Here is a 21,445-nt window from a genome sequence, read left to right on the forward strand (position 1 = left end):
CGGCACAAAGAAATGACAAGCATATTATTAACATATTGCCTACTATATTGTGTTGTGTGCGATGGTGCCTAGACAGCATTCGAATGAAGTTTGTTATCAATAAATGTTAAAAGAATATGCCTTATAAAAGCAGTCCCTCCAGAAAAACGTGATTATGCGGTAGCATAATTCAATGCATAATCAGCCAAAGTCCGTATATTTATGCGGGGACCGCATTTTTTCAAATACGCCGCACTTTCGGCGTATAAATTGCCGATTTCATAATCCCCGCATTTTCGTTGCAAAAAAATCACATATATATTAGTAGAAAGTTGAAAAATGTTGCGTTTGCTTCACACAAGAGCAGCCATTTTCCCCTGTTGCCATGGGAACGTTATGAAGTGACGTTATTACAGTTGTAAGTATACTAGTAGTATGTAAATTTACGCACTAACAGAAGATGTCTGTTTTGTATAGCTACCTCTGTAAAACAGGAAGCACACATTTTATTTTTTTATATTTTATTTATTCATTTTTAAGTTGTAGCATATTCCTTTTGTAAATCTACAGAACTTGTTTGACTCATCAATGTTTTGTAAGTTTGAGCCACGTGTTTATTAAGGTCTGAAATAAAACAAGATGAGAACTTAAATATTCCCAGCACTTTCTGTGATGTAGTATGCTTGCTTATCATCATAGAAAGTAATAAGAAATGACTCTTTACATTAAAGTAGTAGCCAAGTGAGAACAGGGTGTTGGGGGAATCACTTTTTTTTCTCTTTTTGATCAAACAAAATCAGTTTTTGCAATTTCCCGCAATTTTTGCAAGTTCTCGCAATTTCATCGCATAAAATTGCATAAATATCCTGCATATTCCATCACATCTTTTAATAAAACGTGCCGCATAATCAAGGATTATTGCCTACAACAATCACAAAAAAACTTTTCTGGAAGGACTGTAAAATATTTTTACCAACAGTCTTTTATATCCATTCACTGATCATTTTTAAATATTTTTATTATGAATAAAAAGTGTAACCAATAATAATAATAATAATATATTATTGTTATTTTTTATTCATTGGTTAAAATTGTATTCATTGTTATGTATTTGATTTATTTTACCCTTCAATATTATTTAATGTTCTTACATATTCTTTAAACTTTTATTGATAATAACATCATAACTTAATTCGAATGATGTTTATAGGCAACACTGCGCACAATATTATAGGCTATAATATAGCTTAATATAACAATTTCTTAATTCCGCCCTTATTTTGTCATTCATAATTAAAAATAAATATTATTATAGGTGTCACATTGGCAGTCTGTTTTGATTTCTGTTCTTGTCTGTCTGATTATCTGTTTATTAGTTCAGTTTAGTCTTCCTCCGCCCCTGCCTTATTGTTTCTATGGTTACATATCGATTAGTTAGTTCTGTTCAGGTGTGTCTCGTCTTATCTTGTTAGCTCTCCGGTTTGTTTGTGTATTTAAGCCCTGTGTCTAGTTCAGTCTTTGTCAGTTCTTAAAGGTTGTATCAGCGATTTCAGGCCCAAACATAAATGATCACATTCATCTAATCTTTCCTAACGATCCGCTAGCTACCCGCCCCATAAGCATGCCTTCAAAAAAACGCGTCTCTGTAGGCAGCCTAGGCTCTGAGATCTGCACACAAAAACAGTTGGTTTCACCAACCACTCAAAACCAAAATAAATAGTGTTCCAACCAATCACAGACACCCACCCCTGTCGCTGATACAACCTTTAATGTTGTGTTATGTTGGTTGGAGTCTTGGTTATGGAGTCTTTTTCTTGAGTCTGAGTCTGTATTTGTTAAGTTTTGAGTTTATGTGAGAAATAGATGTGAGAATATATCGAGATCCTATATATCGTTCCCTCAACATAGGATCTTGAGGCCACGACACATCACATGGCCACGACATAAGGATGTTGTTACTTCGACAAAATGGTCTCGTGGCCATGACTTATTATCACGTCCCCAAGAGTTAATATGACATTCCCACAAATTAATATATTGTGGCTGCAACAAAACTAACCTAATTAACTAATTAGGTCAACTAACTAATTAACCTAACATGTCCCCTCCCGGTCACCATAGAATATATATAAACTTTGTTGCATTTCTGTTATGTCGCTATGAATATTTTCACATTTGAGTCCTTTTTAAATATTTGCGTGCAGAGGTGGATTTTTCAAGCTCTATCTGAGCATGTTAACAGGTATTACACAATATATCTTGAGGAAACTTGTCATGATGGAGATGGGGATTAAATTGGCCCACTTTTTAGTGTATAAAAGCACACTTTTAACTGTAACAATAGTAAACTTTGAGTGGAACTAGTTTTTCAGAACTAGTTTTCTTTAAGTGACCATAACATCATACTTAAGAAATCACTTAAATGATTTCTCCCATTTTCAGGATATTTGCTTTTGCTGTGCTAATTGCAAGGGTGGGGACAGCAGCAGTAGAAGCAGATCATTTCCTCATTACTTTCAATCTACAACTCACTACCCATGCACCACCAACCCCCCTACCAGTTACTTTTAGACGAGACCTGCGCTCAATTTCTCCCTACCATCACAAATCTCATCTCTGGATGTAAATACCGCAACGGATATCTTATGATCATTTTTAACTTTTTCTTTAGACAATATCTGCCCTCTCTCCTCCAGGCCAGCACGCGCTACTCCCTCTAACCCCTGGTTATCTGAGGTTCTTTGTGAACACTGGACCAAACTCAGGGCAGCAGAGAGGAAATGGCACAAATCAAAAGACACATCTGACCTGAGTATGTATTAATCTCTGCTCTCTTCCTTTACTGTTGATGTTCATGCTGCAAAATCTTCATATTTCCACAACAAGATCAACAGCGCCTCTAACACACAAACACTTTTCAAGACATTCAACTCTCTCCTCTGTCCACCTCCACCACCCACCTCCCACCTCCTCTTTAACTGCTGATGATTTTGCTAACTTCTTCACCAACAAAACAACAACTAACAGTCAGTTCTCAGGTACACACACACAGGAAACCCAGATCATCCTCTCCCACAGCCAAAACTCTCTCCTCCTTCTCCCCATTAACCGAGGAAGAAGCATCTAAACTTATCCTCTCCAGTCATCCTACCACCTGCCCTCTAGACCTTATCCCCTCATGCCTTCTACAAGCCATCTCTCCCACACTTCTACCAGCACTCACACACATCATCAACTCATCCCTCCATACTGGCATTTTCCCTACAGCATTCAAGCTGGCTCGGGTAACTCCACTGCTTAAAAAAACAACATTAAACATATCACTTGTAGAGAATTACAGACCTGTCTCTCTCCTACCATTCATTGCGAAAACACTTGAACGAGTTGCTTTCATCTTTACTGTCTCTGAACAACCAGCTGGATGTCAACCAATCTGGCTTCAAGAAAGGGCATACAACGAGACGGCATTACTGTCGGTCACATAAGCCCTGCGGATCGCAAAAGCTGCTTCCAAATGATCAGTTCTTATTCTCCTGGATCTGTCACTGGGCATCACAGGAACTTCCATCCACTGGTTTGAGTCCTATCTCACAGGTAGGTCCCTCAGGGTCGCATGGAGAGGCGAGGTATCCAAAGCACATCAACTGACCACAGGGATTCCTCGGGGTTCAGTTCTTGGACTCCTCCTCTTCTCCATTTACACCACATCACTGGGACACATCATACAGGCACATGGTTCTTTTACCATTGCTATGCTGATGACACACAGCTCTTCCTCTCATTTCAACCAGATGATCCCACAGTAGCTGCATGTATCTCAAACTGTCTGGCGGACATCTCGGCATAGATGAAGGAACATCACCTGCAGCTCAACCTGGCAAAAACTGAGCTTCTCGTCCTCCCTGCAAATCCGTCTTTGCAGCACGACTTCACTATCCAGCCAGATTCATCATCAATCACCCAGTCAAGGTCAGCTCGATCATGCAGGTTTGCACTGCACAACATCAGGAAGATCAGGCCTTTCCTAACTGAGCATGCAACACAACTTTTAGTCCAGGCCCTGGCCATTTCTAGGCTTGATTACTGCAATGCTCTTCTGGCTGGACTTCCATCATGTGCAACTAAACCTCTACAAATGAATCAGAACGCTGCAGCTCGTCTCGTCTTCAACGAGCCCAAAAGGCCCCACGTCACTCCACTGTTCATCTCTCTGCACTGGCTACCACTCGCTGCTCGCATCGAGTTCAAGACATTGACGCTTGCTTACAGATCTATCACAGGGTCAGCTCCCTCCTACTTTCACTCGCTCCTACGAGTCTACATCCCTACCAGAAGCCTACGATCGGTCAATGAGCGACGTCTCGTGGTACCATCACAGAGAGCCACAAAATCACTCTCCAGAACATTCTCATTCACGGTTCCATGCCGGTGGAATGCTCTCCCCACCCTCATCCGGAATGCAGAATCCCTGACAACATTCAAAAGACAACTGAAAACTCATCTCTTCCGTGAACACTTAACCTCATAAAAAAGAATAATAATAATAATAAAAAAATATATATATAAATTTGGTTACACTTTATTTTAGGGTGTCATTGTTACAGTGTAATTATACATTTAAGTACTGAGTAATATTAATTAACTACATGTACTTAATATAGGGTTATGGTAAGATTAGGATTTAGTTGAGGGTTAGTTGCATGTAATTATGCATCATTTTCTGTTATTACTATGGTAAATACATGTAACATATGTATCAAGGACACTGTAAAAAAAAAAAAATTTACCAAAAATGTCCTTTTCCTTTAATCCTCCCTTGTCTGGCTTATGCTACTATGAGCAATTCCTGACCTTTGTATTTTGAGCACTTCTTGTGTTGTTTTTGCCTCTTCACGATGACTCTTGCTTCAGTCCTCATTTGTAAGTCGCTTTGGACAAAGGCGTCTGCTAAATGACTAAATGTAAATACTCACTATTTATGTATTATTTATGCACTAAGTCAGTCAGCAACTTTTTGTTAGCAGCTTGTTTCTTTTTATATTTTTAAATGAGTTTATATTTTGTTATATTGCATGTATTTTATTTTTTAAACATTTTAGTTTATTTGCTAACTGTTTTTTTTAAAGGTTAGCTTCACAAGTCCAAACAGCCACAGGTCAGACAGCAGCATTAAATAGTGGGTCAAATCACCCCACCGACTCTCCACTACAAAAAGATAGCAGAGCTAGAGTAGCTCTAAACTGCCTCTGTAAATACCCAATGGTATTTATCTCATTAAACTGTCGTGAGAAGTGCTGGGTTTGCACTTTGTGGCAGACAGGGCTGTCTAACAGACAAAGCAATATGAGGTAGAGGCTGTTGGAGGTCACGTCCATATGCCCTGAAAGAAGTCATTCTAATCTGCCAGCCAAGGATAGAGCTTTGAAGTGTCAGGGGATTGTGGGTAGTCCATCCAACGTCTGGAGGCAGCTTGATACGTTTGAAGGATCTGAGAGTGCATTTGCCTGTGTGTGCATGGGGAATATTGAAGAAGCAAACCTGCAGCCGCTCAAAACTGTGATGCAGCTGCGTGTCGGTGGTAAAAACTCCTTCCGAACTTTTGCCTGCTCCACCTGCGGTCCCCTCGGCTACAAAATCCCGACCACTAAGACGCTCTATTTCATGTGACAGCTGCACATTCCTCACTTTCTGTGACTCTCAACCAATCTGTCACCATATGGCCTCGTTTCTCTCTCCTGCTAGCACTCTAGCATTCAAAGCAGAACTTCTCGTATCCCGTGCTCGCCGTTGCAGCCCTGTTTTGCATGCGTGCCATCGCATGACCTATTTTTCAGGCGGTGCTTGCTTCATCTGAAAGTGAGTGTCAGTTTTTTTTATGGGAGAGAGCGACAGAGAGACAGAGAGAGGAAGGTATCTGTGGAGATAGACAGAGACTGGTGCTGATGGACGTGGAGTGTGTGCGAATGTGTGTTTATACGTGTTCATGGATTCTGTGGAGTGAACGCATATGCTGACACGGTATTGGACACACAGCGTGGTGCTGGGTGGGGTACTAAAGAAACTGGTCTGTGGTGTGTATCGGAGCACCTGGTGAATAAAACATCTGAACGATAGGGGGATGGGAACCGAAAAAGAGAGAGAGAGAGAGAGAGAGACAGAAAGAGAACAAGAAATAGACACGAAAAGAGTGCGTGTCTCATAAATAGTGCATTCAGCAATAGAGGAGAGTATTGTTGAGTCAAGGGGAGCAACCCTCCAGTCCTGCAAGAAAAGATACCCTATACTACACAGTAAATAAACACAAGTACAACCCACAGAGACCCAGCAGACACAATCCAGTGTGTGTGAGTGCGACAGGCTGTGACTAAGTGCTCGTTGAGGGTCTCTAGAAGGGTGGGTGATAAGAGTCTGCGTCGTTTGTGTCTGTGCCCTGTAGACCAGGGACTAATTACATGCAGTGATTGCCAAAATATAATTCTAAAAATCTATTTCCAAAATCCAAAAAAAAAAAATATATATATATATATATATGTGAAGAGTTTGGTTCCAAAACGCAATAAATCCATTTTGATTAATTTGAGTAAAAATGTGTTTTCTTTACCAAGAAAGTGGCAAGATGAAAACCACTATTTTCTGTTTCAAACTTTCACATAGCACTTTTAGGTTATAATAACATAACAAATTCAAATGCAGATTTTGATTTTCAAAGACTTATTATAAAAAAACGATCATTTCCTCCCCGCCAAATGCAATAAATCCATGACAAATTTTTTTTTTCAAAATGCAATTAATCCATTGAATCAATATAAAAGTTATTGTTCATATTGAAACTGTTGAAAATACACAAAGTAAGTTTATTAGTATAATAATATTATTATTATATTTTTAGTAAGTTTCACAGACAAAAACACTTACAGTACTTTGTCATATTAAGAACACTGTAAAGAAGATTCACATATTATAGTATCAATTTTATACCACTTGTAGGCCTAAAAGATTTTTTTAAAGATTTTATTCAACCCATAGCCCTGTTGAGCAAGGTCACCACAACCTATTGATGGGGAAAGGAATAGCTATCAATAGCTCACAGTGACCTTGCTCAACTGGGCTATGGGTTGAGTAATGCCAGAGTTCTGCTTCAAGTTTTAATCAATGAATAAAAATCACATACATTTTTAACGCACTGAATTTGTTGTCTTGTGCATACATCCCTTGCATTAATATAACATCTGTGTCAGATGATCTTCAATCAGCAAATGGTATTCGATTGTGAGTGTGACCTCCCTATTCTTCTGCATATCGCTGCTGATGTCACCCTTGGGACGTCGCCGCTGAACTTTTTTGACGGCGATCAGCTGTAAAATGGCTTGGTCCTGCTCGGTTTTCACTGACTTTGAATAAAACAATTGAACATTTTTCAAAAGATCCCCTGGGGTCAATGTGTCAGCGTGACAGAAGTTTGATGCTGTCGTGTGAGAACAAGCAACAGCCGGCATTTTTCCTCCTCCCGAGTGCCTCGTCTTCTTAATCTCCTCACGTAAATGATTCGATTTCGATGCCTTACGTTTCTTACCCACCGCAGAAACCACCACAGGTTCATCAATGCCGTCAAAATGATTCATTTTTGTGTTTGTTTGTTGATCGAAAAGTACAACGTAGATAAGAAAAACTAGGAAGCCGGGTGTATTTAAAGCGTCGCCGTTATGGTTTACAATGCGTGGAATGGTGCGCTGTGATTGGTTTAGCGGATGTATGGCATTCTGCAGAGAAGGGAGACTGGCATTTGTCGCGTACTGGCAAATGTATAATTATTATTATAGTATCATTAATCACAAAACAAATATATATATGATCTTATTTCATATAATTTATGAAATCAAATGAAATTATAACATAATATATTTAAATATATATGTTTAAATAAATTATAACATATTAAACAGTTAATAATTATTCATTTTTATTTATTATTTTTATATAATCTTAATAATATAATTTGTATTATAGAATTTTCTATTCAGATAAAAAAAAAAAAAAAAAAAAAATGACAATACCATTCCCTTTATTAGAACATAATACACAGGTAAAAGATCATTAATGACTATAACGACAACTAGAAAGCATGTTTATCCACATCACACATCATTATATGCAGCCAATAAAAATGGATAATAGCTCTATAGTTTTCCAAAAAAGGAATCTGAGAAACCCTAGCAGGAATCTTTTGGTGTATTTGTGAAACTAACCGTGTCTCCAGCGGGACACTGCTGTTGAGAGCCCAACTGTCCTGGAGCTGGACGGATTCAGGGGTGGAGGGTCCATCTGCCAGGGCCGCGGTAGGTGCGTGGCTCTGCAGGTTCCGCCGGCTGGCATGGTTGTTGCGATTGAGGGAATTAGCCGATGATTGGTGGTGGTTGTGCGGGGGAGGCAGAGGAGGTCGAAGGGAGGTCTGACTGTGATGACCGGATGCACCTGAAAGAAAGAGAGAAGAGAGATCAATCACAGAACATCTCTTCCTTTATGTTGCCTCATAGTGTTTTCAGACCACAGATTCGGAACATCAAGTTGTTCAGGTTACTTTGATTCAATGCAGCTGTAATCTGTTTACTGTTCTGTAGCAATGCGTGAAATGATTGTAACCCAAAGGAGGAGAGGTGAAATGCTAGACATTTTGCAACTGAGAGAAGGATCAATTATGGATAATAAGATAAGCAGACACAAAAAGAAGACTTTGATAAAAAATCTATTGCTAGGAGGAAAAATAAAACAAGTCTGGATTTTTATTATACTGAATTCTCTGATTGAATTAGAATTTATTAGATTGAATTCACCTTCTAGCTCCTGACATGCTTGCTAAAAAAAAAAAAGTTTGCTGTGAAAGCTTCACTGATCTTTAGAAAGTAAAAGTAAGAACATTTACTCTGACAATAAATTAAATATGATACATCAGGCTTTTGAGGAATGTTTATTTGTACATCTTTGTACATTGATGATTGACTATAGAGCTTTGATCATAAAAACTATGCATTTGATAATTAAACTAAGCATTTAAATATCATCTTACTAAGACATATTATTAAGAGATGTAGCATGACAACTGATATTTATATGCACTTTATTTAAGTAGTCTGCTATTCTTTTATAAAGATCTCATTTATTTACATTACAAGCTAGCAGAATGTCATCTTACTTTTTGCTAATTTAAATGTCAGCAACTGCACCAAATTGCTTCTTTTTGTTCATTATGGCCCTCTTATTATTGTTCCTTTTTTTTTTATTGATTTTTTTTCTGACTATTATTTCATGTTCATATGACTATTATTTCATATAACAATCTTTATAATACAAAATAACATAATGTAATGTATAATATAATATAAAAATACAATATAACCTAAATTATGAAACAAAACCTTCATAATTTAGAGACTTTACAAAAATAATAAAGATAGCCTGCAGTGTTTTATGATTTAAGCATGTATAGGTGTTCATTTAATTAACTTATGAAAGAAAAATGTGTGATTATCTCAGCCTGTTAACAACTGAGATACATTGGAAGGTAAGATTCTTCACAGCACATAAATGAAAATATTTGCCCCACTTGACAGTCTCTGAACAAATAGTGCAGTCAAGCGTGCCTAGAGGTTTAACAGATGAGTCTCCATTCCTGAGTGTCAAATGTAAAAAATCAATTATCCACATGAACTACCACAAAAGGTCTGGGTTTATTTCTGTCATATATTCCACCTTTATTTGTTTTTCTTCGACGTAACGGTTGCAAATAACACAGCGAATATGATAATGCGCATTTCACACCCTCCGCCGCACCTCCCGACATCAGCGCATGAGGTAAACGGAAGCAAATTCTTCCAGGAGCCTGTGAAAAGAGGTGAAAGCAGGGGATTCAAAAGTGCCTTTGTGTCCCTTAAGAAGAGGTTCCGAGATGAAAGAGGATTTTAGACCAACGGGAGATCGGCTACGGTCTGAGGGCCAGGGCTGTGTAATCTCTCTACATGCAGTGTGTCAGAGCGCTCTAAAACGGAGCGCGACAAAACCCGGCCGGGCACAAAGCCCTGCTCTCTCAGCTTACAGCACCAGAGGAACTCTGGAGGAACTCTCCGGCTCCAACAATGGTGCTCAAAACACTGGATTATCGCCTGATGACATGGCCATGAAAACCAGCCAGGCCACTCTCCACACACTGGAACAAAAGCATGGAGGAACTTGTGCTTTTATGGGCTCAAAGCGCTGCCACAACTGAGGCCTCATTCTTTGTTTTTTTCAAGGGGACCTGGCGTAGTCGGAGGAAATTGATGCGACAGGCGCAGAAGAAGCGCCCTGTGAATGGGAGCCTGTGACAGTGGCCTTCAATGGCCAAATGAAGGAGGGCGCTGGTGGGATTTTCTTCTCGTTCGCATGTGAGAACGGCTCGCCAGGGGTCTCAGTGTGAAGCGCTGCAATCACAGAGGGACAATGGGCCACTCCTGCGCCTCCATTACACAGAATGTGGAGCTCACGGTGCACAGCCAGGGAACGGCGCTAAAGTCAGTACAGTAATGCAGAGATTACAGGCGACTACTGATATTAGCACAGAGTTACGGGAAAGAGCTTAAATACAAAATCTCTCAATGTAATGTGCACGTCGTACCCAAGCAGGAGGCAGAAGACAGGGGGTCGTTTAAGACGCCTGTGGAAACAGATATTGATTGCCAGGGTGTGTAGCTATGTATTTGCTGTCTGGAACTTTCCTCCAACGGATGATATGGCAACTTAATTGAACATAAACAAGTGGACTAGAGGTCGACCAATAGTGGATTCTGCTGCCTAATACATATAACTAAAGAGCGAATGACAGATTGATAATATGTCGGAGTCCCGGCTTACGGACTTTGTCTGATTCCGTCCCCCTCACTCTCCCACCTCACTTCCTGTCTACTCTATGCTATCCTGTCACAATAAAGGAAAAAAATTAATAAATAATTATAATATGTTTTTAAAATGAATGATATGAATGAAAACTTAAGTCTTGTTTTTTCATGTTATTTTATAATAGTATTGTGCAGGGCCGTCGCTAGTGGGGTGAAAGGTGGTGACAATTATAGGGGCCCCCGTTGTCCAGGGGGGCAAAATGCAGCAGTTATACTATATAGGCCCCTGTTGTATGAATAATTATAATATTTATATTAGTTGTATGCCTGAGATTTAAATGAAAACCACAAAAACATGCAATTTGGTTAAATATTTTTTCAAAAGATCTGCTTCTCTTACCTCCCTAAAAATGGTTTAGTCCGATCTAAAGTATTTATTAATTATTCAGTCAGTGACAAACATCAGATGGACCCAATAAAATTGTAAGTCCCACCCCAGCTTGTGAACAGAACCAATCAGAGTTGAGGCGGCAGCTGTCTGAAGGTAACGATGAAGTTGGTGGAAGAGCAGGAGACTAACTGACTGAAGGTCAGAAAAAGGGGAAAAAGAAAACAGAAACGCCATGAAAAGAAGGAGAGGGAGGTCAGGAGAGTTGTTGTATCCCAGTCGATCAAGACGTTCTTAAAGACAGTTTGCATTGTTATTTCCCTGGGAATAAGAAAACACGAATACAACACACTGCACTTGGATTAATACCTTTATTAGATTTATTCAATAATATTACCAGTTCCATATTATCTTTTATTAAAAAATAAGACAATAAATGATTTTATTTTTTAAATTTGACTGCATTCTTGTCAATTTCTAAATGTTTACTTTTTGATTTATGAATTATAACAGACTGATGGGGAAAAAAACAAACATTATTTTGCTGTTACTTTTTTAAAATTGGTTTTATTATCATTTAACAATTTCTTGCTTTTTGTTCGTTTTTATTAGTTGTAATTTTTATATAAACATTTAACTTTTAAAATAAAGGTTTTACAACAACATCACCATCTTCTGTTATATGTGGGCCTCCATGCTCATTGGTGGAGGGTGGTGGGAGCCCACATCAATATTTTTTCAGAGGGCCCCGAATCCTCTAGCTACGGCCCTGGTATTGTGTATATTACACATGTTTCAGATTTATATCATTTACCATGCTCTTATGTTTCTTTATATGTAAATGCATTTTTTAAATAAAATTAAATAAATTAAAATAATCATTCAAATTAAAATACAAACTTTTGCCAATAACGATAGCTCCTATCAGCGCCAATTATTTGGTAAAACCATTATTCTAAACCTAAAGCACTGGGACAAAAAAACAGTCAAGGTGGTTCTTCTTTTCTCGCAATAAAGAAAATAACTAAATTTCACCCTGGATTGAGCTCTGTTAAAAGTAAAATGGCTTTATTTGGGACTGAGAAAGAATCCTTTTCATGACACAAGGTCACAGATTCTGCTTTGCTGCAGCTCGTTCCCTGTCAGAACTTCCGCTTCAACACGAGCTTCATAAAACCTTGATTTATTGGGACACAAAACAGCTGTGAAGCTATTCTGTCCCCCACTACTGACATCCATTTATTTCCTACCAGCCTCCATCACTCTCTCTTTTCACAAGGCTGTTTCTCTTTCTCCCTCCGCTTTCCGTTCTTAACCATTTAGCAGTGTTTATGAATAATTGAGTTTTGATTCAGCGAGCGAACGGCGGAGGCAGACAAAATAGTCGACAAGCAACACAGGGAAAGCGACTCTATGTGGGCTCAGAAAAGGCCTATTCGCCTGATTTGAAACTTCCTGCTCTTCCTGCCAGCCTGTCCTTTTCTAAAAAAAAGAAAACAAAAAGACACATTTACATTCAAGGCATATAAATGAGAAACTGCTATGAAGATATAGTGGAGAATATAATTTATTTCCAGCTTCCTCTGTCTAGTTACATGAGCGTCGTGCGGAAATCAAGCTAAATAATATAGAAAGGGTGTCTGCGTTGCCACGCCCCCAGGCACACACACACACACACACACACAGAGAGAGAGAGAGAGAGAGAGAGAGATGATATCTATCTAGTTTCAGTTACTTTTACTGAACCAGTAACAAGAGAAGTATCTGTATAATATTCTAATTAAAATGTAACAATTAGATTTGGACCATTTTCAAAAATATTTTAGGTCTGCCGTTGGACAGTCTTAGCCCAAACTCATGCCATTGGTTGAAACTGCTTTGTATGGATTATTATTATTTTTCATATTTATAATTTTATTGTCATTTCTATTTATTTAGTATAATTACTTTATTTTATAGTTGTCTTTGCACATTAAGTTGGTATATAAACAATTTTAGCATTGAAAAAAACACACCAGCTTTTACATCATTAGTAAAAAAAGAGTGTAAAAAGAAACAGTAAGAGAAAGACAGATGCGATAGAGAGTAAACGGGCCAGAAGAAATGAGCTGGTGCTGGTGAGACGGGCGGAGGAATGGAAGAAGAGACATGGGACAACAGCTCTGCGTGGCAGCTTCTTGTTTCCAGCGCATGGCAATGGTAAAATTACTGCAGCCAAGCTTTGCTAGGCTATAGGCCATGCCATGACAGGGATTAAAATAAATTGCCCAACATGAGCGGTGGGAACGGTGGAAAAACAATAGGAGTAAAAGCATAAATGTCAATTTGGAATGATAAAAGACACAATCTAAATGTGGCAGGAGGAGCCTGGAGACAGAGCGGGGGTAATTGAGCTCTGTGCTATAGAGTTGAGTGTTTACAAAAAAGAGAGGGAAAGAGAAAGAAAAGGAGAGAGCTATGAGGTGTCATGATTGGTGGCCAACTACCTTCTGTCTTTCATCCATCCTCAGACTAATTCTCCACGCACCAACCGCCGTTTTTTTCTTTCCCTCGCTCGACAGATCTGGCTAGACGGTATATGACAACCAACAATATTTCAGAGGTCTACTGAGTGGGAGTATGGGAACCTTGTCAACAACATGTTCGCACTTTCATTTGAAGGTATGAACACAGAAACGTGCGGACACAGAACTAATATATGAAACGGTAATTACAAAACATATAAAAATAAGTGCGACTGCAGTTCATTTGGAACTGAGCACTACACAGTTACAGCACACACTGCCTTTGGAGCTGAGCCAAAAACATTGCCCTACTGCAGTGGTTCTCAAAGTGGGGGGCGCGCCCTCCGGAGGGTGTTGGGCACACAGGTACTGCAGGGGCGGGGGCCCGGCAGATCAGCAAAAAAAAAAAGGAAAGAAAACAGCCGTTGCAACGGCATTCAAGTGCGTGAATAGAGCTTGGCGCTCTGCCTTTATAAAGCGCCACTGAACGCCAATTCCACTGAATCGCTCTTCTTCAGACCATTGGATTGTCACCGTCTGAACAAGCCCAACAGAAGTTCCTCTCCATAGAAAAGCACCTCTTCAGCAGACCCCATCACAAGCTGTAGATTTTTTAAAGGTTTAATGGGGGGCGGTGACCATAAAATTTGAGAACCCCTGCCTTACTCTCATGTCATGATGCAACTAATGTATTTTCCAGGAAATTCAACCAAAAAAGGTTTATACACTGCCATTCAAAAGTTTGGGATCAATACGATTTTCTTTTATTCAGAAAAGATGCATTAAACTAATCAAATGTGTTACAAAATATTTCTTTTTTCATATTTCGAATAAATGCTGTTTCTTTAATCGTTCTATTCGTCAAAGAATCCTATATCAAAAAATGAATCATGGTTTCCACAAAAATATTAAGCAGCGCAACTGTTTTCAACATTGCTAATAATAAGAAATGTTTCTTGAGCATCAAATCAGCATATAAGAATGATTTCTGAAGGATCATGTGACACTGAAGACTGGAGTAATGATGCTGAAAAACCAGTTTGACCTCAGGAATAAATTATATTTTAATATATTAAAATAGAAAACAGTTACTTAAATGTTAATTGTAATCATATTTTACAGTATTACAGTTATTACTGTATTTTTGATCAAATAAATGCAGCGTTGGTAAGCATACAGTAAGATCTTACAAAAAATGGTGAGCATACAGTAAGATCTTACGACCCCAAATCTTTGAACAGTAGTCTTTATCAAATTACACTGTGGTAATCTGTTCATATTTTACAAATGACAGGAACTTTATCTCATTTAATTATTTTTCTTTTTATATTTGGAAGTTGATGGACACAAAAACCAAAAACATACAATTATAATTATCAGTCAGGCTGATGCCTGTATAAAATATCTGTATAAAAACATGTAAAAATGTATATGTGCAATATAAAATCTTATCATTATTCAACACAATAAAAGTAAAATTATAAAACTGCTAAATTGTGACAGGACGAGCATCGTGACCGTACATTAGTTTGACAAGCATGAACAACGAAACTGACTGTGTGCCTGCCAATACCCTTTAATAACAAGTTCTCACGCTCTCACGTGTAAAGTGTAATGTCTTTCCCACTAATACATCTACAGTGGCAGTGTTCCCACACTTTCTGACCAATTAATTATTCATTTTAAATACAATACACTGTCTTGACATATCAAGCGGTTTTATTCTCAATAAAAGTCAAATCTACATGCAGAGAGATACAGTGAGATCAGCTGATGTCTCCCTCCTGTGTTATTAAAGAACTGAGAATCCAGAATGGACAGAAATAGCTCAGTGCTGGACACCAGCTGGCCTTTTTCCTTCTTCTCCATCTTAGCTCTAGGATTTAAAGCTGAAATGTGTCCTTTTTAGATACTGAAATACTTTCTCCTGTTCCAGTTTAATTAACAGCTATAATATACATTTTTTGTAGTTAAAGGGATAGTTTAACTAAAAATATAATTTTGTCATCATTTAGTCACCCTCATCTCATTCTAAACCTGAATTAATTTATTTCTTCTCTTTTTTTTTTAATATTGCAGATATATCTTTTTTTTGGTCAATGGTCACCCAAACTGTATAGTTAGCAACATTGTTCAAAATATCTTCATTTTTGGGTGAACTGTCCATTTAATTTCCCCCAAAAGTGTAAACACTATTGTCAATATCATATTCATTATTGCTATCCAATTAAGCCTAACACTGTAGCTAAGGCAATGGTGTGGTTTGGGGTGGAGACATCTTTCAGCCTGACCAATGACTGATGGAGGAACTGTTCAGAGAAACTGTTTAAAAACAGTCATTCTTTTTTATTCATTTAAAAAAAAAAAAAGTATAATATAAGAGAGTGAAAGAGAGAAAGAAAGTTCATCGCTATTCAGAACACATTGTTCGGTCAGTCTCAGACACTTGCCACCACTAATTAGGGAGTAATAACATCCTACTCTGATTACAAATGTCACCCAAACGCATCCTCAACACGGTCACGAATGCATCACAATTACATTCATTATACCACTAATGTTTAGGTCGCCTAATATACAATTTATTCAGATGCTTGACTGACACAAATGAAACCGTTTTATTTGTCTCACAGCCGAGAAAGGAGAACTCAAACATTCAAGTCATAACACAAACCTCCACCAATTTCCTTATTATAATTTTTTTTTCCCACAGTCAAGACACTCCAGAAATAGCAAAAAAAAAAGCACAACACAGAAACCACATATGAATAATTTATCTGCGGCATTAGCACGCTAAGAGCAAAGCTCTTTCCAGGAGCAGTGAGCGTCGAGCCGCACGGAGGGCTGAAAACTGGGTGAACAGGATGACTCGACAGGGAGAGGATGACAGAGGAAGGAAGGACAGAGAGGAAAGAAACTGGCGGAGGAGGGAGCAGCTGAGGGAGAGAGGGAAGGGAAAAAGAGCAAGTGAACTGACAAGACAGGTCTCCCAGACGCAGGTTAAGCTCTGGTTCCCGAGCACACCTCGCCCGTGTGGATGACACCTCTGAGACTGAGAGGCTTGAGCACGACCCGTCTCACTGCAGCATAATCACACACACACACACACACTGAGGAGAAGAACATCAGTGCATACCAATGACTCTTGCTTCAGGGGTGGGAGTGAGCATTGCTGCCACCTCAGACCTGTGCGTTGAACAGCTTGTCATGGCCGTGCTGATACAAAAGATCAGTACTGACCAATATCAGGTTTTTTATACACAGTATATCAGTATTAGGCCTAGACAGAAACTTGTATGACTTATTTATTTATTCATTTCACTCCTTTTCAGTGCTAGGTATAAAAATGAAAAAATGATTAATCTGTACCATTGAACATTATGCATCATAGAAATTTTGGCAGATACAATAGCATTTTTATTACAGCCAATTCATTATAATATAATTATTAATATTAACAACTAGTATGACGAATATTGTGCATCAAAACCACATTTACATGCATAAATGAAAGTTAAATAAAATATATGCATTCTTTTTTAAATCTTTTATTTTATTATGCATATTTGATATATTTGCTTGAATTTTGCATGATAAAAAAACAGGAATATATTTCATTTAACTTAAGTATGCAAAAAAAAGTTGTTTTGATGTGCAACCATCATACTAGTTAATAATATTAATAATTATATAATAATTAAAAAGCTACTTTATTTGCCCAAATTTCTATATTGTTGCATAACATACAAGAGAAAATAATAAAGTAATTTATAAACCTGTTTTTTGTTTTGTTTTTTGTTTTTACACAAATCAACCATCATACTAGTTATCATCTAAAACATGAAAATTATCAGCTATCATATCTGTCAAATGAACATAAAAAAAAGAAAGAATAGTCAGCACAGAGAAAATGCCGTTTCCTGTACTCATGACGAATTGTGATAACTCATACATTCTTAGAGCGGACCGTGATTTAAGTTTTCAGAGGAGGAATAAAACAGTTCTGCATGATCGCCATATTAAATATCTGCAAGTGTTTCACGTGCACACAAGAGTAATGTGACTGTCTGGTGTCATGTAATGAACCTTCATTATGAAAGGATTACTGAATATAAAAAGCAAACATCTGTGGTAAATAATCCCACCTTTCTTACAAAGATAGGCCTGTAATTTCACTTCTCTAAAATGATGACCCATTTCAGAAGCTGCTCCAGATAAGATATGATCTGTATTATTTCTGCTATGCTGACTGATAAAAAAAATGACTGATATAAATATCAAAGGTTTTTCTCATTCTGCATGTTTTCAAAGAGTGTTGAAAGACTCATAGTTAATTAACACTCTTAACTTAAAAAGGTGTCAAAGCTTGATGTTAATATATTTGAACTGGAATCACCGCAGCCTTCATAATTCAATTAAACAGATACTTGTTTGTTTGCTAGGTTGTGTAGAACACAATATATATTTCCCATGATCCTGCATCAGGTTTCATTATGTATGAACAAAAATTTGTTCAATCTGATTCAATAAATTATACAATTTAATAAAAGATTTTCTGTGTAGAAATAAATAAAAAATGCCTAATATTGTCATACTCATGTGGTGAATAATTACAATCTCACGCTATTTGATTAATTGCCCAGATGTAACAATTATTTGAATATAATTATAAAGCATTATTCTAAAAATCCAGTTGCTCTGATCATGCCAGTGAAGTATCTACTTAATGTATTACAACAGATTAGAGTACAATATGTTAAGCACACAAAGGAAAAAAGGTTTTGAATGTAAAATGTGTATATATATATATATATACTAAAAAAAAATGTGTATATATATATATATATACTAAAAAAAAACATTGCATTAGTCTGAAATGATGTGCCGTTTCTCACACATACATGTATAGAAAAACTGTAATACAACATATCAGTATTGAACAATATCAGTTTTTTTTTTTAAATATCAGTATTAGACAGATCATTTTATGGCTTATTTATTTATTTATTTATTTATTTATTTATTTATTGCTAGGTATAATTAAACAAATTATTCATCTGTACCATTGAACATTACGCATCATACAAATTTAGGCAGATACAATAGCATTTTTATTCAAGCCAATTCATTATTATATATTTATTAATATTAACAACCAGTATGATGGTTGCACATCAAAACCACTTTTTCGTGCATATATATGTAAGATAAATATATGCATGATTATTGCATTCCAAGTGGTATTATATTATAATAAATAAATAATTGGGGGGGGGGGGGGGACCTTTGGAAACTACAATACTAAATCTATTATAGGTGTCTGCATGAATGATGTGTTATGTTTTAAACAAATTACTTTGAATGCACAGGTAAGAAATAAGAAAAATATAATTAATAAGGTAAATAAGTATTAATAATCTGAAATGTAGACATGTATTTAAATAAAGCTTTAAAGCTCACACACACACACACACACACACACACATTTTTTCCCATTTAAGTTAAGAAACAGATTTCACAAAAGTCAAGGACATTTTTTGTTGTTTTTTGGAGGCAAAAAAAAAAATTACATGACTAATAATAGTTTTAGCATATTAATACAAATGAAATATTTTAGGCAAAAATGACAAAAAGGTTATCAGAGAAATCAGTAGGATCTCTTTCATCCAAGGTTAACAATTCAAGCAGCATTGTGTTTTAGGTCAAGAGGTTACGGAAAACAGGAGGATTGTCAGTACAAGCGTATGGAGAGAAAAAAAGAAAGCGCTAAAGAGAGAGACCGGGAGAGAAAGCAAAAGCGCTGTTGAAAGCCGAGGGTGTCGGGCTAGAATCGTCTCAGATCTCTTTCCCCTGACAGACTACTGACTGCACTCAAACACACCCGTTTACATGAACACACACCTGTGCCAAATGCCCATGCTTTTTATAATAAGAGCATATTACAAAATGTCAAATATATTTGTAATCTATTATTGATATATTTGTTATTTATAATTTTAAAACTGTTGGATGAGTGTAAATTATAATATGAACCAAGCGCTTAAATATTTGTGATCAAAATAAGCAAAGAGTTCACCTGACCCGTGGCTCTCAGCTGAACGGTTCTGACCAAAAAAAAAAAAAAAAAATGGTTGTGTTCTGATAGGCTCTCTAACAGCAGGGGGGAACGATGCTGAATGCAAATGCAAACACAGAAGGGTTGTGCGCCCTCATCCTTTAAAAAAAAGAGCAACAACTGTGCAAGGCAATAAAAGATACGACCGAGACTGGACTTGTAACGAGAATAACACTGTTTGTGCTGAACACAATGTGTTTGTACAATTAATTATTAGCTGCAGGGAGCATGAAACCTTTGAAATCGAACAGACATTTAGAAATAATTTTTGTATTTTTATAATATTATACATTTTTCCATCCAGCATTGGTAGTGTTAATCATATTGTGTACAGTTATATGAATAAATTTAATTTTAGGTAAATTTACGTTTACTCTTGTAAACATGACATCCAATTTATACAGATATCTAGATAATACAACTAATTCAACAGATTCTTAAAGAATCAGATTTATATATATATAAATAGCCCCTGGTTCAGTTGTGCATGAGAAATCATTTTATTTTGAAAGATAAATGATTTCATATTTCAAAATGCAAAAAAAAAAGATCAGCCTCAACAAAATCAATACTGTATGATAATATCATTGCTTAGTTTTCATTTACCAGTACAATCCCTTTTGATAAAGTCAAGTTTTACATTATTTCTGGTTCTGTTTTAGTTGGAAATACATTCCATAATACAAGTTAAATGTATTATGAACACAGTTTTAGCTTGCCTTTACAGAACAGGATAATAATAACCCTAATCTAATTTACCTAAAATCTGGGTTATGGCAACGGGAAAGCCTTGTACAGGACGGTTCAGTGTCGTAGTGTTGCTTTTGATGATGATGGCAGGGTGCTGGATAAGATGGAGAATGCGGCAGCGCAGTGAGACGCTCTTACCGATGGTGGGGGGCTGTGCACGGAGCAGGTAGGAGTTGGGGGAGAACTCGTCGTCAGGAGGGGGGTCCAGTATGGCATGGGATGAGCCGTTGTCCAAAAGGGGCATCTGACACTCCCTGATGGAGATGGCGGCCTGGTGCAGGGGGGCGGATGGGGGAGGAGGGGCTGGGGGAAGCAGACTGGATGAAGGCGTGGGAGGGAGGGGGCGACCTGAAGGGGACACACACATACACACACACACACACACACACACACACACACAGTGGGAAAAGTGTGTTACTTTATGGAGTGAAGTTGGTGCTGTTTGATGAAATTACAACAAACTAAAGTGAATCACAACCATTTTTTCCCTCCATTTCACAGTTATATTTTATGAGACAAAATAATTTATCCATGACTGCTGGCAGCCTTTTGAAATGTGTGTGTGTGTGTGTGTGTATCAATTCCTGAAAGACGCTACAAACAAACATTAGCTATGTTTCCATCCAAAGTTGTGAATTTACCGAATAAAACACTTTAAAACACAAACCGAAAAGAACAAAACTGTCACTTCTTGATAAACTGGCGCTTAATATCACTAAGAAAAATGCTGCAGTAGGAGAAGCCACTGTATAAAATAATTTCATAAATAAGAAATGATTTGCGCTTCAGAGCGCACAGATGAAACGCAATAAAGTTATCTTGCTTTGGAGGCAGATGCTGC

The 21,445-nt window shown here is 37.3% G+C and overlaps 1 protein-coding gene across 1 annotated transcript in view; it reads right to left on the bottom strand.

The window, feature by feature from the left end:
• The window catches only part of tenm2b (teneurin transmembrane protein 2b), an 84,383-nt gene extending 63,437 nt beyond the window's left edge, over positions 1-20,946 (bottom strand). Inside the window, exons 1-2 of the mRNA XM_084386646.1 lie at positions 20,743-20,946; positions 8,226-8,451 (exon numbers count right to left, since the gene is read on the bottom strand). Of these exons, the coding sequence (XP_084242772.1) occupies positions 8,226-8,451; positions 20,743-20,848 (332 nt within the window). The 5' untranslated portion in view covers positions 20,849-20,946. The remainder of the gene's footprint in view (positions 1-8,225; positions 8,452-20,742) is intronic.
• Between the last annotated feature and the right edge of the window lie 499 nt (positions 20,947-21,445).

This window comes from Rutilus rutilus (assembly GCF_951802725.1).
Source record: "Rutilus rutilus genome assembly, chromosome: 18".
Lineage (NCBI taxonomy): Eukaryota > Metazoa > Chordata > Actinopteri > Cypriniformes > Leuciscidae > Rutilus > Rutilus rutilus.